This window comes from Melanerpes formicivorus, unplaced genomic scaffold (assembly GCF_026170545.1).
Source record: "Melanerpes formicivorus ecotype bairdi unplaced genomic scaffold, bMelFor1.0.p_v2 SCAF_6, whole genome shotgun sequence".
Lineage (NCBI taxonomy): Eukaryota > Metazoa > Chordata > Aves > Piciformes > Picidae > Melanerpes > Melanerpes formicivorus.
Window position 1 is genome coordinate 25,122,113 of NW_027142358.1, and position 17,628 is coordinate 25,139,740.

General features: G+C 38.6%; 1 protein-coding gene across 5 annotated transcripts in view; it reads right to left on the bottom strand.

The window, feature by feature from the left end:
* Nucleotides 1-1,842: 1,842 nt before the first annotated feature.
* HERC4 (HECT and RLD domain containing E3 ubiquitin protein ligase 4) overlaps nt 1,843-17,628 on the bottom strand; it is a 42,274-nt gene continuing 26,488 nt past the window's right edge. For 4 of the 5 annotated variants that reach the window (XM_068140136.1, XM_068140134.1, XM_068140135.1 and 1 more), the window contains exons 12-25: nt 17,290-17,401; nt 16,795-16,984; nt 15,555-15,727; nt 14,104-14,220; nt 11,589-11,612; nt 10,972-11,070; nt 8,637-8,804; nt 8,397-8,540; nt 7,375-7,541; nt 6,352-6,418; nt 6,090-6,172; nt 4,676-4,859; nt 4,017-4,119; nt 1,843-3,198 (exon numbers count right to left, since the gene is read on the bottom strand). In XM_068140136.1, coding sequence (XP_067996237.1) covers nt 2,990-3,198; nt 4,017-4,119; nt 4,676-4,859; nt 6,090-6,172; nt 6,352-6,418; nt 7,375-7,541; nt 8,397-8,540; nt 8,637-8,804; nt 10,972-11,070; nt 11,589-11,612; nt 14,104-14,220; nt 15,555-15,727; nt 16,795-16,984; nt 17,290-17,401 — 1,840 coding nt within the window. In that variant the 3' untranslated portion in view covers nt 1,843-2,989. The remainder of the gene's footprint in view (nt 3,199-4,016; nt 4,120-4,675; nt 4,860-6,089; nt 6,173-6,351; nt 6,419-7,374; nt 7,542-8,396; nt 8,541-8,636; nt 8,805-10,971; nt 11,071-11,588; nt 11,613-14,103; nt 14,221-15,554; nt 15,728-16,794; nt 16,985-17,289; nt 17,402-17,628) is intronic. The other variant, XM_068140138.1, reaches the window with a different exon arrangement.

Here is a 17,628-nt window from a genome sequence, read left to right on the forward strand (position 1 = left end):
CTCCTCCCATAACCATGATAGAGATGGACACAAGTTTGACATGCAGCTAGCATGCTCTAGTAGTAATTCTGACTCTTTACCAAAAGCTGACCTAATTATCAAGCATTTTCTTTAATGATTTTTCATTACTGTCAAATGCTCCCACTGCAGCCCGAATTCCTACTATCCCCTAGTTGGTTGAATTAGGGATATGGAGATTTGACAAGGAGGAAGGTGTGAGGCTTTCTTCACTAACATCATCACTAGTTCAGCTAAGCATAGAAGGGATTTTATTTTTCCTTTTCTCCAATGCTATAAGCAAAATGATACTTGATTCAAGAAAGAGGCAGCAGGAACTGCTGCCCACCTTTCTGCAATCAGAGGAAACACTGAAGTGTGCAGCAGCTGCAGAGATTCTCCAGAGTGCTGCTAGGACTGAGAACAGAATTAATGGCAGTACTGCAGCAAGCACAAAACTGCCCAACAGAGGAATCATAATGCCTAGTAATTGTTGTAGTACTACAGAAAAATCTTTACCTTGCTATGCAGGTATCTGCTTTGCAAGAGGGCACCTGTCTTGCTGCACAGAATGAGCTAACACCTGTAAGATAATCAGGAACATTTAGCAAATACAATTGCACCCTGTAGGACCCAACTTCATCTCTTCCAGAGGTGGATAAAGCCATGGTCAAAACTGCAGGAAGGACTCTCAGGTGAATGCTGTCCTGATTCTAGTCCTTATCTGCCATGGGTTCTTAACCTTATATTTAACCAACCATTCAACACCCCCAACCCTCCCAGCAATTACTGCTGTTCCAAATGAGTGAAAAATAAGCCTTGCTGATGCTGGAGAAACTTTTTCAGCCACATGAAGCAATTGCCACAGCAGTTTCAATCAACAATAACTCCACTTCAAAATTAAAGGACATTTAGGTTCTTCAGAACATCCTAACTTGGCCACCAAATCTTGACAAATATTCAGTAACTATGGCTTGGATTCTGTCTCCAACCACCTAATACACAGAATAAGGCTATTCCTCACCTTTCAGATTCACATTGATATGCAGCAAAGATCAGAGAAAGCTCCATAAGGAAATTAGATACATGTAGCGCTGGGTTTAGATGATAGGCTCTAAGCTAGACTTGGACCTGCACAACTGAACATGAGAAAAAACCCTGCTATTCAGTGACCACCATCAGCTGTGCACAGTGAATGAAGCCTGAGTCCTACAGGAAAAAAAACAAAACACAACCCACAACCAAACAAAAAACCCAACACCAACCAGCACTTGATCACGGAATAATACAGAAGAGAAAAAGGAAGACAACAGCTTTACCTTAGCCACTTCCTAACTTTGGAATATTTACCTTTGCAATCTTGGCATTTCAGAGTTTTAGATCAGTGCTTTAATACTACCTGGTACAATGAAGCCATAATATTTGAAATTTGTTTTCCTTTCCTCTTTTCTCCTTTCCTTCCTTCCACACATAATAAGCTTAAGCTGCTTTAGTATCTGTTGTTTTCATAAGAGGAAGAATTTCCCAGCCAGGTAACAAATGTTGGAAAAGGAGGAATACGGGCTGCACACAAAGAAATCACTAGTTGTTAAACTGCATGAGAAAGCTGTAAGAACAGTGTTAAGGAAAAAAGAATTATTTTAACTGTGCTGACTGCTTTGTACTAGACCTACTGCCAAGACAAAAGCTGCACATTGTACAATTCATTACAATTAATGAATTTCCTCACTTGAAAAGCAGGATCTTGGTATCCCAGCTGTACTCAAGTTAATGCATGCAAAAGTTGCTCTCCAGTTCAAGGAATATGCATGATGCAAGCATCCATACACATAAATCAACAAAGGCTTTCATTCAAGTATTTTATTATAGCTTGAATATTTTCACTGCATTTAAAAATCTAAAAAAAATAAATATTTGTTTCACAGCTGCAAGTCACGTATGCATTAACACCACAAAATCTGGAATCAAACCAGAGAAGGAAAAGTCAAATCCCAAAGTGTCCAGCTAAGCACAATGGTCTCAGGGAATTATACTAAAAATAAAATCTTAAGAAAAGGGGAAGGGGGTGTTAAGAGTTATTTAAAATGCATTTATCTGGAAAAAAGTGAAAATTCTATTAGAAACCATAAACTACGCTTTCAGCATTTAAAAATAAATGTTTAACCTCTTGACAGCAACAACTGCCTGATGCATCTTTTCCATGTGAGCGGTTTTCTTTGCACATGGCCGCAGAGGTTTCAAAGGATAAAAACCTCTTTTGTAACTGTGTCGACTTAATTGCAGAATCAGTCCTTAAGAATAAAACAGTGTCAAGTCAGCTTGTCCATCCACATGGTACAAATACCATTGTATTCACGTCTGTATCGGCACTAAGTGACTGCTTCATGGATTGTACGTTGTGAAGATGAATGTCTCTCAAAGAATCACTTTCATTATTGAGGTTCTTAAAACAAACCAGAAAAATATATATCTTCAGAAATCATAGTCACTTTTCTTGTTGAAAGCCATAAAATAAGCTCATATTCAATTACAAGCAATAGAAACCATACTGCTATTGGAACATAATTATTTTATCACAAAACTTTACTATTTACAAAATGAAAAGTTACCAAGTGAATTCATCAGGGGAAAAGTTAAATATTCTTACTAAGTGGTTTGAAAAACTTAAGCAAGTCTCTCATGCACTCACGCCAAATTGTCTGCATAAGGTGAAATGTTAAGTCATGTTAGTGAAACTTGACTCCCAGTCACAATGCTCTCGTTTTTATTGGAAGATCGCAAAATCCACATGGTTCTGTACAAGAAGGTGTGTTAAGACAGTTCCTCATCTTTGTATGTGTTTTGGCTCCCATGAATATCCGTATCACAGAACACTGCTGCAAACAGTTACGTTATCAAGTCTTCCATTTAAACCACCATATTTACCACCACAAGAAAGACACCAAAAGTTAGTTTAATGATCCCACGTTACACACAACTCTCATTTCTGAAGTTACACTAAACTGAAACCTTCGTAGTGATCTATAGCCTGGATCAACTTAGATTTCAGGGTTTCTTTATCCGTGTATTTTGGAAGATCAAGAAGATTAAAGCAAGTGTGAGCTACTGGAAGATAACCTTCTCCACCTCCTGTTGGCTGGATGACCAGTTTAACACACTTCATTCCCAGAATTGGAATACGATCGCTGCCTGTCAGAAACACTGCCAAGAAAAAACAGACAGAGTCTTGAACACTGTATATGTCACGTCTGCAGTTCCAATCCTTGCTTGCATTTTTAAACTGTTCCAACTTTTCACCCTGAAGTTGCTCTGCTAAGTTTCAAAATCAGGGAATAATGACTTAACCTCATCTCCAGCTTACACATAGGAATCCTCAACTATAACAATATAAGGGATATTTAAAGGAAAACATTTAATTTTAGCATAGGAAACCAGTTCTAAACAGAAAGCAAAGTAATTCCAACCCACCACAACATTCAGTAAGACATTTATCTAACTTAGAAACTAATACATGATCTACTCCCAAGAGCTCATTCACGGGAGGCTTCAAAGAAATGCTTCTTCCTGTACATTTCCACTTATATCAATACTTTGAGATGTATTTACAATTAGTTGTGACTCCAAAATTCCACCTATGCACAATGGAAAAAAATGGAGGATGTGAACCTTATGTCAAAATGGAGTAAAAAAAATCCCATGTCATCAGACAAACACCAGCAGTGTTTCAGGTTATTTGGATTACAAGGAGGGGCTTGGCTTCCTTTTTTTTTTTTTAATTATTTTTTATTTAATACTACTCTGGCCCACTGCAATATTTTAAGTGCCTACCACCTAGAATTATTCAGGACAACCCCAACAACATCATAGAAAAGGTCATCATCAGTTTCTTCTATGATTTTTTTTCCAAACCAAGTTAATCACATCGCTGCTGACAAATATGTCCATCTGCCTTCTTACAGCAAGAGCCTGAAATCAGAGTTCAGTTAGCAGCTTCTGTTAAAACAGTATCAAATACTTACACAAAAACTGCTTTTTCTTCTCCAGAGACAACTCATGAAAAACCTCCCAGAATATTTTAATTGTAGGATGGTCTGCCCAGTATTCTCCTTTGTATTCTGTACTCTAAAATGAGCAGGATATTAGGTTATTGTTTGCATGTGGAACTAGCAGGACAAACTGACATTAAAGCAGAATGATTTCCAGCTGCGTAAAGGGATACTGCAAGTGAGGTATCACTCTTTTCCTTTTCAGTCTGACTCCATCTATATCTTTGGATGCATGTACTCCAAAACATTTTAAATCCCAATAAAGTACTGAAAATTTCACAATGAGTTTTGGCAATCAAGAATAATTTCTTGTCATTAACTGTGTTCATCTTGTTTATTTTTCCCCTTCTAACATAATGCATCATGTACAGCGGCCCTTTGCTTCTGAGGCCTTTTCATCCTCTCTCTTTTAAGCCTGATTTCCTTCAGAAAAAATTAAAGCAGGAAGGTAAATATTATCTTAGTTCTTCACTGCTGAGACTTTGGAAAATGTTCCTCACTCATGCAGTCAATCCAAACAAGGCTGCAAGTCACATTCATTAAAACAGTGTTCAAAAAGACACTTCCAAGATTTTGCCTTTGCATCTGGAAATTAAAATATATTAAAACAAATAGCTAACTATGGTTCTTACCTTCTCCAGTTCTTTCCAGTCATAATTTGTGTTCCCAATCACCATTGCCTGCAGCTCGCTGGGCTGGAAGAGCTGAAGAACTTTACCTCCACACACTTTGTGGAAGCCTGCATGGAATGCACTGAATAAGGAAGCCACAGATCTATTGAAGATGTAATCCACATACGCATCTACAAAATCTTGCCTGTATAAAGAAGTGGGAGGAAAAAAATCATGCTGAGACAACAACAACAAAAAGAGGCTTGTTTCACCCTTGTTCCAACAAACCAGAAGCCATTTCAGCTTGGAAAATGAAGCAAGAAGGATCCTAATGTATTCTTCACTTCCTGTAAGAACCACAGTGAAGATAAGCTCAAGGAAAATGGCACGTTTTCGGCAAAAACCGACTCAAGCGCTACCAGATACATTCTACATATTCTCCAGAGGCAGAAAGGGAACAAAGAGTGGGATAGGCTGTTTTTAATATTCAGAAGTTAAAGAATCCTTGACTATGTGAAAAAACCCACTTCTCAGACACCCTTCTGCCAATGCCACCAGATAACATTAACAAATCTATTTGCTCTACAAAGAGAAGACTTCTCGAAAATATTTAATGTATGAATAGTTGCCATATAATGACATCCAGCTTCATGTTTCCAGCACTAAATTTCAATTACCTATATAACTTCCTGCAGAATCACAACCATTTATCCTTATGGGCTGGAGCACCTCTCCTATGAGGACAGACTGAAGGAGTTGGGGCTGTTCAGTCTGCAGAAGAGAAGGCTCCGAGGTGACCTAATTGTGGCCTTCCAGTATCTGAAGGGGGCCTACAGGAAGGCTGGGGAAGGACTTCTCAGGATCTCAGGTAGTGACAGGACTAGGGGGAATGGAATGAAGCTGGAGGTGGGGAGATTCAGGCTAGATGTGAGGAGGAGGTTCTTCACCATGAGAGTGGTGAAACCCTGGAATGTGTTGTCCAGGGAGGTGGTCGAGGCCCCGTCCCTGGGGGTGTTTAAGAGCAGGCTGGATGAGGCTCTGTCCAGCCTGATGTAGTGTGGGGTGTCCCTGCCCATGGCAGGGGTGTTGGAACTAGATGATCCGTGTGGTCCCTTCCAACCCTGAATGAAACTATGAAAACTATGAAATGACGACCATGTAGTCAAAATGGGCCCCAGAGCTTTAAAATGCTCCTAAGTTCAAGGTGGAAAATAAGCATTACAGATTGAGTAAAATTAGATAGCCTCTCTGTAGCTGGCAAATTCTTAAATACAATAGCTTACTTTAACAATGCACATGAGAACAGTCTGGAAAAACAAAGTAGTTTTACCCCCCAAATTAGCATAACATCTTGGCAAAGGGCATTTCTAGTAGCCCAATTACATTCCCAAGGCAAACAGTAACACTGAACTATCCTGTAATCCACAAAACTCACCTATTTTGTTTGGCTACGGGAATGTCAGCACCATTAGGAACAAGCTCTTTAATTTCTGTTGTACCAAAATTTTCCACAGTGATCTGTTTAAAACAAGAAGAGTATAAATCTGATTTACTGCATAGAGCTAAAAGCAAACACAAATACTAAAATTCACTGGAGTCACTAGCTGATGCTGTTGTTCAATCACTCCATCAAGAGGCAGCTATAGTAGATGGTATGAGCTTGACAAGAAATACTTCAAACACTCTGTAAAACTTACAGTGAAATTAAGACAAAATGCTTCTTCTATGTCATCCTCTGGATAGTCCAGTAACTGTTGCATTCCCCTGCAAAGTAAGTTACAAAGTACTTGTACCAGTGGAAAAATGAACTTACTTTCCTGAAATATTCTTTATGCTTTGATAATTCAAGTTTAAATTACAAAAAAAAAAAACCCAAAAAAACCAACCACCACAAAAAGCCACACCAACCCAAATCCAGTCTTCCTACTGTCATTTCATTTATTAGCTCATTGACTTGCACCTTGTGCATCATTGAGAAATCTCAGGCAATCATTTTGCTGGTATTTACAATCAAAAGGAAATGGCAATATGTCTGGGTGTGAAAAGAGAAGACTCACACTTTGCCATATCAGCTAAGTGATTCCCAAACTAGAGGCACCAAGTACTTCATAACCACTGATGGGCTCTTCCATTCACTTGTCAGATTTCTCCTTGAACCTCTCAAAACTTCAGCACTCACTCCGAGGCAAGCAAGCAGCCATTTCTGCTGGTTTGAACCCCCTGTTAGTGCCTGTAATAGGTTAGGTCTGGCTCAGCCACTAAACAAGTGATGGATGCTCCCTATTAACCCCACTCCCCTTCCAAAGGGGAAGGTAACCAGCACAGTGCCTTACAAATCCTTACTCAAAGGCAGACATTTAGCATATATTTGTTCCTGAAATAAGCCAAAGTATTTCCTTAATGGAGTAAGTTCTCCAGAACTAAACTAAACTGTGTTCACACCTAAGCTTAGAAAATTAATTGCTGAAACACAGATGTTTACAATTATTATTTTCCCTAAAATTCTTTCAGGTTAACAAACCAGAAGACACAAACACTAAACCCAAGCATTTAGAAGCAGGTGCTTAACAGCAGCCTGTATCCTTTCTCAAAGGACATGATGGCTGCAAGTTACTCTGAGCTGTTTACCCTGTTAGTGTAAAAATAACACTTTTTCTTTAGGTTCTTAGAGCCTGAATTTAAAATTAATTTCTAGTAACACTAATTTTTCTCTCACTTACCTGCCAACATCTGGCATCAACTCTTTTAAGTCATCCAAGGATGGTTTCTTATTCAGTAGCTTTTTATATAAAGCCAAAGGGAACGGAAGGTCTACAATAGTAAAATTATATATTGCTAGCCCACAGACAACACCAATCAAATGAAACAAGTCACTGTCTTCAAAGGTCTAAGAACAGAAAACAGACAAGATGATTTAAAATAAAGAAGTTACTTTAATCCTGCAGAACCTAGAAGTGTACAATGCAGTATAATCTGAGATTCCTTTATCTCTTCTTTAAACATGTATGTATTCAGACATACAGAGGAAAACAGGATTATGTTTCACCCAGCTGAGACTGAAATCCAGTAACTCTTTTTACTTAAACACAAGGCTGAGATACAGCATATTTTGTGTTACAAGCCAGGCCTACCACTGCAAGCTCCACATGAGGAGTCTGGTTTTGTCAGAGACCTACTACTAAACCATTTAGGGCTTAAATACATGTCAGTGTTTTACAAAATTATCTTGTGGGGGTGTGGGAGGATCTCACTAACTCCCCTGGAGTTAATAGCCAAGGCTTAAAACACCATGCGGAAATGTAAACGTTGAAGTAACTGTGACACAAACAGGCTGGTTACCCCTTTCCTCTGAAAGACTAAAATGTCAATGATCAAAGCTTTTGAGAAAGGATGACCTTATGGCCACCTACAAAACAGCCCCATAAATGTGACTGAACACAAAGATCAGTCAACAGGCTATTTCAGGAATTTTATTTTGCCACCTTCATCTACCAATTTTGCACTTGGAATCAGTTTGCTCTGGCTGGTGCTTCTTCCCACTATACTTGTCTGGGCTGGGGACCACTGTTAAGGAATAAGGAAAACAGAAGGGGAAAATTTTGATCCAACAAGGACAGAAATAAACATTTTTTGAGAATAGTTACTTCAGCTTCTCCTCTTGAAGCAAAGCCACCAGAAACTTTTACGCTCACTTGTTTATTATCGTAACTTAAAATTAATGACTCTATCAATTGCACCCTACCTTATCAGAGAACCAGATCAGCCTGGACTCTTCATAACACCTGAACATTCCGTATTTGGGATCTAGCAACTCCCTCATGATGAGCAAAAAAAATTCTTTGCGAACACCTCCAGCATCAACAGCTTCTTCTCCTACAAAAATAACCTGGAAAACAGATTGTGAAACAAAGTTTGTCTACAGATACTCTCAATGACATGAACGTCAGGGAAAGACATTTTGAACAGTATGCACCGAGAATACCTTAAGTGGCTTCTTGTAGTCTACATTCTTTGTTTTCCTTAGGACTTCCACAGCATCTCCTACAATATTGTCTCTCCGTACCATTAATATCAGGCATGGGTTGACAGATTCAAATACTGGCAGGAAGAGAGAAGATAAATTCTGCCTGTGAGCCTGATCAACAGCCATCTGGAGAAAAAAAACAAAGCCACAAAGGGTTTTGTGTCAGTAGGTAACCTAAGATTCTTGCCAAGCAGTAACATCCATCAGTCTTATCTTAAAAACTGCAGAGGACATGGATAGGAATAGCTATCATGAAGGCTACTGAATTTGCCCACTTGTTCTTCAGATTCCTGTTATCTGAGAATTTTACCCATTAGCCTCATCTAAGACTTCCCTGAACATGATCATTGAGCACAGTTTTTGACATTTCAGTCAACACATTTTGGACAACAAAAGGAAGTATATAAATACTGTGCTTTATCTAATGAAGAGTAAACTGTTTAATACACATCTGGCATGAAAATAGCCATTGAAAACTAATTCACAGAATGAGAAGCAATTTCATAGTATCATAGTATCAGTTAGGGTTGGAAGGGACCACAAGGATCATCTAGTTCCAACCCCCCTGCCATGGGCAGGGACACCCCACACTAGATCAGGCTGGCCAGAGCCTCATCCAGCCTGGTCTTAAACACCTCCAGTTTGTTCATCTCTTTCATTTATCATTTTTGTATTGCTATTATTCAAAAGCAGGATACCTTTGCAAATGTCCTGAATATGGAGCTCTTGCAAATTTGTGCAATTTAATACTATTTAGCATTGTTAATAGAAACATTCAGTGCGGACATTTCCCTGAATTCATCACTTACTGCGCACAGACACTATTACGTGCATACAAATCTCTACTATGAACTACAAAAGCAAGATGCTATTTTTCTACATGAGGCTGTTACTTCAGTATGGCTTCTCGCCTCTGTTAAATTTCAGACTCAGAACAACTTATGTAAAACACTGCAAACATGGGAGGGGCAGCGGCTGTTGCTTTGGCAGTGGCCTGCCTTCATTCTTCCTTTCCTTTTTCAAGGGTATGATTAGTTATACCCTAATAGCAACTGAAGAGGCATGGATTATGTGTATTGGGAAAAAGAATCAACCCAAACACTGAACAACACTCACTGAACAGCTCACCACATCACACTGGGTTCAGTTCTACCTAGAGAACCATGAAAACACGTAAGATCCTCTCTCCCTAGTATATCCATCTCTAGATGAGTGATATGGGTCAAGGTACACAATTCTTTGTATTAAGTATCTAATTTGTAGGGAAGTCTCAGCTTAAAACAAAAGTGAACAAATCAGGAATAACAAACAATTCCATTTAACAGGAAAAGAGGTAAAATCTACTGCAAATTGCAAGGTCTCTTCTCCCAGGCAGCCAGTACCAGAACAAGAGGACACAGTCTCAGGCTGCACCGGGGAGGTTTAGGCTGGATGTTGGGAAGAAGTTCTATACAGAGAGAGTGATTGCCCATTGGAATAGGCTGCCTGTGGAGGTGGTGGAGTCACCATTATTGGAGGTATTTAGGAAGAGACTGGATGGGGTGCTTGGTGCCATGGTTTAGTTGTTTAGGTGGGTTGGATTGGTTGATGGGTTGGACGCGATGATCTTGAAGGTCTCTTCCAACCTGGTTTAACCTATTCTATTTTATTCTATTCCCACTACCCCAAACAGATAAGCTTTTCTACTGCCTAGCAGACACCAAGCAGACTTCAGAGTTCAGGAGCATTTTGAAAGTGGTGTGATTGTGGTTCTGAAGGTGGAAATGAGAAATGAAGTGTGCACTAGATACCTGTGTGCTGCCATCACCTGACCTCTGGTATCACCAATCTTAAGAACAACACCAGCAACTAAGTCCCATCAAGTATTTGTCACCAGCTGCTGCCTCTAATAAAGGTGGACTCCAAACTCCACATAAAATGTTTAAAGTCTGCTCAAATGGGAGGTGGGGCTGTTTTTTTATTGTTTGGAGGGGATGTGGTTTGGTTTTTACGCCTTTGCCATGAGTTAACACCTCAAGAAAATCCCATCTCATTAATGAAAACAAGTAGGTAATTATTAAACAATCTAATTTCAGAAAAATCCCCAAACCACTCGTTTCTATCATGTATATATTCTGAGATTAAAAACAGATCAGTCATTCATATAAAGAACAGACTACACAGTTTAAAGAAAACAAACATACACAAAAACCAACCAATAAGCACAACATAAATCCAACAGTAGGACCCCAACCTTCAACTGAAACAACCAAACAAAAAATTGTAACACATCACATTAAAACAAGACTCCTACCTGCATCTGTATGACTGCATCTGTTTGTAGTAGAGTTGTCTTTGCTTGGGCATCAAACACAAATGGGTATGTGCAGATTGTAACAGGAATATCTGTTAACTGGAATGAAAACAACAAGGTCATGTCTCTGTTCATTTAAAACCTATAGTCATGGTTAAAGAAGCAATTGCAATACTCATTTAGTACATGTATTTTACTGGAAAGAGATCTTTACTCATTGTCAGTGTAGGTCCAAAGCATCTTAGGAAAATTAAGTTGATTTGCAATTGTTTAATACTTGAGCAAAATTGCAAGATGACCAACCAACCAGAAAAAAACAAGCAAAAATCCCAACGAACCAAACCACACACAAGCAACACTCTCATCCAGTACACCTTGATTTCAGACCTTTCATCACAGCTACCAGCTATTATCAAAACAGTCCTTGCTTTCAAATGTTACTCTGAATTTATAGTAGAAAGAATTACATATTTTTTTTCCCTACAAACATGTTTTCAGATTACAGCCAGGCTATCGTAAAGCTTTACTCCCAATAGAACACATCAGACAACCCCTGTCATTCATATTTCTGATTTCCTTACATTCTCCACAAGAAATCGGATTGCAACCAATCTTACCTCAGTTAATCCATGGTTGACATCCTATGACAGCATTTGCACAAAGGTAGCAATAATTAAGATGAAAAAGCAGCATTAGTGTCTGCATTATTTATTCAGCTCTGAAGCAGAATTAAAAATACTTATCTATAGTTTCCCCACCCCGAGAAGGTTTACTAAGAAATAAGCATCAACCTTAAACATTCTAATGAATCTACCAAATACAACCATGTCTTTCAACACCTTATGCACCAGTTTTTGGTGTTTTTTAAGACCATTAAAGAAAGTATCATGTTGTCTTGAATTAAAAAAACCCAAACATTTTAAATATGTCTGATTCCATACTCTAACAAATGACATTTGCTTTGCCTACATATTTTCATTCCCAAATGACTGTAGCATGTCGAATGAAATGCAAAACATGAATGAATAAAAATTTTAAAATACAACATAAGAACCCCACCACTTTATCACAAAGTCTTAAAAATCATTTGGGTCTATAAGAAGATACAATATGAGAAAAACAACTGGCTCTTGAAATTAGAGACAAAACAATATATAAGGCAGGGACTGCATGGAGACTTCCCCAACAAACTGGATCAAATTGCTATGAAATTCTGTGATCTATCCCGTGCTGTTACCCTCCTTATCCTCTGCTGAAAGCTAAGCTCATTGCCACCTAGCAGGCAGAAAACAGGGAAAGTATCAAACGGTAATGACAAACCAATGAAAATACATATATATCATCCGTGGCTCACAAAGTGACGGCCAGAATACTTCACTCTATTTGTATCCCTAATTACTACAGGAAACATCATATGTGAGTATCCCATCTGTCATGAGCAGATCTATGCAGTTTGGTACTCCTAATGTATCTGCCATTATTTACTCCCAATTCGTATTTTTTTCCCCCAATTCCTTTAAGCCATATCTCAAGCACATCTCTTCAAATAGTTCATTATTTAGCACCTCCAGTTTTCCACACTGTTAGTGAAAAAATGTAAGTTTGTTCTTCCAAGTTTCTCTGTGAGAAGCACTTGCTGGTGCTTCTGAGATTCTCTTCTCTACTTCCCTGAACAGCTTTACCTCAAGTTATGACAATAATAATTAAACCAGCAAAAGAAAATTTGATTCATTACAACCGCTTCAATAGGTAAGCAGAGTTTTTTATCATTGTAAAAACAAGAACACAGGAAACTAGTTGATATGAGGACAGGGAAACACCATCCAAACCATTTATGAAGGAGATCCAGAGCCATGGAATTTCTTTCTGTCCTATAATAAAACAAAGTAATCTTTCTCTTGAACTTAAACCCCCACAAAAGTATGACAAATGGAAAAGCAGTACCTAGAACCTTCTCAGTAACATCAAGCTTCAGCTCAACCTTCTGATTTAATTAACAAATGGGAGTTCAAGATTTTCATTACAAACCATTTTTCCACCTCTCATTTCCCATACTCAGTATTTTCTTCCCCAGCCATGACATACACCATTTGGGTTTGCTCACATCCATTTAAAGCACAGCTGCAAAGGGCATTCTTTATCTTTTCACTTCTACCACTTCTGGCCCCTTTGCTGCCACACTCCTCTCTCTATTTCAAACATGCAACCTGCCTGTAATTCCAAGGCCCTGCAATGCTCACACATAGCTTCTACAGGTCCTTTACTATACCCCCTCCCCAGTATTAGCTACCAGCAGCATACATCACAAGCTGGTTATTTCTTCAGATAAGCTTGGCTGAAACAAATGCCTGTCATGACTGCCAGTACTGACTCATTACCGCTTTACACTCCCCAACCTCCCTGCTGTTATTTTATGTGGCAATTTTAATTCTTTGCTAGACAGCATCCTTTACTCCATATTCACAAAGACAGCAACACTAGATCTCCCCTTTTCAGGGCCTTCCAGGTACTGCTGCAAAAAATTGAACTGAAATGGCTACAGAAAGCATATTAACTTCACGTTCTTTCAAAGCATAAGAGAATTTTGTGGCTAAATCCCATCCAACTCGCTAACGCTCTGCATAGTCATTTGTTTACTCCCACTTATCACTGTCATGTTTACAGGCCCAGGAATTAATTATCCAAGTTCTTACAGCAATACTCCCAGTAGAAAACTACATTAGTTACTCCCTATTATGCTTCTATACTTAGCTTTCCAAGGCAGTCCCATCTTTCTCATCATTGATTGTATTTTGTATAGCAATGCTGGTTGCTCTGGATGATTTCCTGTGATTAATTGTCATTTTTTTAACTTTAACATGACAATTCTCAAGTGACACCATTCTAAATTGCTTTTTAACTGAATAGCATCAGTCCTAATAATGACACCCTACCAGAAGCAGGCCTACAGAACAGCTCTTCCTTAGCTAATACCTGACGTAAGATGAGTCTGTTCAGCATCAGTGGTCTGTGAAGATATATTTATGCAAGTGCCCATATTTAGAGAAGCTACAGGCTTCTCTAATGGGGAAAAATCAAAACAAAACATGGTGGGGAACCCACCAAAACTCAAAATACAGCCACACAACTCACCATTCCAAACATCTGCTGCTGGACCCAGTTGACATAGTCATTTCTGATATCTATCAGATCTTGGATCTCATGAATGTAAAATCTGTCATACTGTATCACTTGTCCTCTTTCATTTACCTAAAGAAATGCAAGTTACTTTATTAGCACCCTGTAAAACAGTTTTCAGAAACATTTTCTATGCTTTTCAAGCAGTTGATGTCACCCACAGATACCCAGCTACTAGAAAAAATTCTAGAAAAACAATAGTGTCTACAAGAATGCAAAACACAATGGTGAAGACATAGATACACAGATTAGGCACAATCCCATCCAAGCTGCAAAGAAAACTAAGATGAACTGAGCACAGAGAATCACAATGCAGTGTGTGAAACTCTTGAAACATCAATGATCTCACAGGAACCCTGATGAATCTGCAGTGCTGTCTACAGTGGAACAATTACTTGCTCCTGTATCTGCATAAGTTTTAGAACTATGATTCAAGAACTCTGATTTTAATTACAGTATGGACACTATTACGTGGGACAAGAGGAACAGCTCCTATTTTAAAAAAATTATGTTTAGAAAAAAGGAGACATGGAAAAACATCTCTACACAAAAGCTTGTCTCTACAGTGCAATTTGAATCCACAGTTTCCTAACCTACTTCTTTTCCCAAGGAATGTTAAGCAACATTAACTACCAGACTAGCAAGAGCTTAATTCTGTCTTTATAACCAGATAATCTCAAACATCTCCCCCATCTTCCCCTTTTCCCCCTTCTAACCACCAGATACTAATTCCACGAAACACCCAACACATCACCCCATTTTTAGATCTTACCTTAGTCCATCCCATCTTATTATTAAAGACAATGTCAATATAAGTAGTTAAGCAGCAAGGTAGGTAAAAATTTAGCTATTTCTACAATGCAGCTCAGCTACCTAGTAGTCAAAATCTGGTTTCAAAAAGCTTAGGAGAGCCATGTTACAACTTTACAATTATCCACAAGGCTTTAAGATTTTTAAGACCAACTTCAGCTGTTAAGATTCACACTTACTGCAAGGCTGAGCACTGACAGAAACACTAAAGGCAGCAAAAAAATTATTATATGCCAACAGCTTTCCATATGGGAATCTGCAATGGACATCTTATGCTTCCAACAGAAGATAGTTCCTGACCAGCCTTACTCTCAGCCTTAATTTGATAGTCTCCATAACGAATGAAGCCACAGCATACAAACTTCAACTTCCACAGCATAATCTTTTCCATTCTTTCTGACACTCTGGGGAGATGGGCTGTTCCATATGCACACAGATGTCCAACTCACGTATCTGTGCCCATTTTGCTAGACTGTACATACATGGTACTAGACCAGCACATTAAGGAGTACCTGCTCTTGGAACAGCGACACAGCACATAGATGCTGACAGAGCCAACAAGATAAAGCAATGGGTTACAAATTACATATACATACTCGATGCAGAATCTCCAGAACTCTGAAAGCTGTCTGTAGAAAATTGGTAAGGATTCTTCTCTCAGAAGCTGGAACCCCAATCTTGCACAACTTCAAAAGGTGGACTACAACATCCTTGTAGAGTTCCACTATCTTGAGGAACAACGGAGGTTCAAGTACAGACCACCAGTTTTCTGTCAACAGATGACGAACACAAGCTTAGTACTTGCCACCGCCACATTATGCTATGTTACCCTTTTAACTGAACCCCACATTTTGCTAGAAAGCACACACACTTACTGAAGACTCTCAATAAAAAGTTTAGCACAGCAAAAGTGCTACAGACTTCTAAACAAACTTTACACAAATAATAAAATTCTATTCAAACACTCTCTCATTACACACTAACTCTTTGCATTAAGGCTGTCCAGCCAGATAACCCAACAGTATCACCAAGTAGTATCTGACATAAAAGCAGATGGCTCAAACCCTAAAAATCTGACTTAAGCAAACAGTTCTGAGAGCAATGGAATGCAGTGAAAAGGAATTGACACTTCAAGGAAATTAACAGTTTGCTATTCTTCACAGCAGAGAAGCTTTTTTACTCTCACCAAAAACTACTGAAAAACACAAGAGATGGGTTACAAGGCAGAGAAAAAAACAACTCAGGAAGAGGAAAGTAAGAATCCTCTCAAAAAGATACCAAGTGAAAACTAAATACACTGAAACCTCAGTTCTTCATGTTGAATTTCAGGTGATGGGCATAGTTAAGGAGGGGGTCTAAGGAAGAAAACTTAAAAATAGAGCTATTCTCAGCTGCATATTTGCAGAGCAGATCTTAGGGTCAGGGAAAAAATGTGCCCTGCCCAATAAAACAGGTGCTGCAGTCAAAGACAATTTAACAGCTGCTCTGCAACACTTCTGTAAATTGCTCAGAGCTTGTTAGCTGTTTAACCATATAGATTTCACTTTAAAGTGCAAAGATGTACCAAATACACTGAGCGACCCTGTTTAATTCCTCCCAAATGGAATCAGTACAAAAATGACAATATTGGATGAATTCATAAGGGTAGTTAGGTTGAATCATCCAGGAGCAACAGAGGAGGTGTTTTCTTACGTATCAAGCAATGTAAACCCTTAACTTTTTCACTGAGGAATTCCACAGAACTGTAAATAAACAGCAGGTGTTGCTGAGTCCATGCCTTCACACATTTTCATCTGTAGATCCTTAGTTTTAACAGTAAAGAATTCAGTTTCTTACCAAGGACTTTCAGAGGAGCTTTTTCTAGGTTCAGAATAGCTGTTCCAAAAGGAATAGCTAATGTTGTGAAATTGTTTGGATCACTCATCAGTGGGCATTCTGGTAGGGTGAGATACAGCCTCAAAGCTTCGACGTCTGGTAAGGAGCTGGTCAATTTGGGAATAAGGTTCTTTTCCAAACTAGCTGCCACCTACAGCACATCATGAAATTCTGTTTATTTTAATACAGTTGTGAATTTAAACAAATGTTCACAAATAAAAATTAACCTAGAACACAATCACTCAGAGTTTAAACAGACATTTAGAAGAAAGACAGCATGCTAAATATTAAAATACAGTATGCTGATGTTATACCTGTCACATCACAGTACAAGGTGATATGCTATTGAGTAAAGAAAGCTATTAAAAGGCTCATGGCAAGCATAACAATAGTATTTCTGGGTAGGTGTAATGCAGAACGAGAATCCCCAACATAAGGAAAACATTCATCACAAACCTGTTGTGCTATATGAGTGTGGTCAGGCTGTATAAGTTTGTGAAACAGTAGTCTAGCAGCATTCATATCAACCCCTGAGAATCTAGTGCTGGTTTTGTAATGATCATCATTGCTGCAGGAAGAAAAAAAAAAATACAGAGAAGAAAGACTGAATCCTGGATTCTCAGCAGCTCAACCATTTTTTCCACTTGGAATTTTTAACCCCGTTAACTAGGGAATTAAAATGCAAGAGATGATAGTATCAGACTTTCATTTTCATATGGGCCTTTTAAGCAAAAAAATCACCCAACAATCTTCTCTAACTGCATGACAATCACGTAAAAAAAACCCAGGATCTAA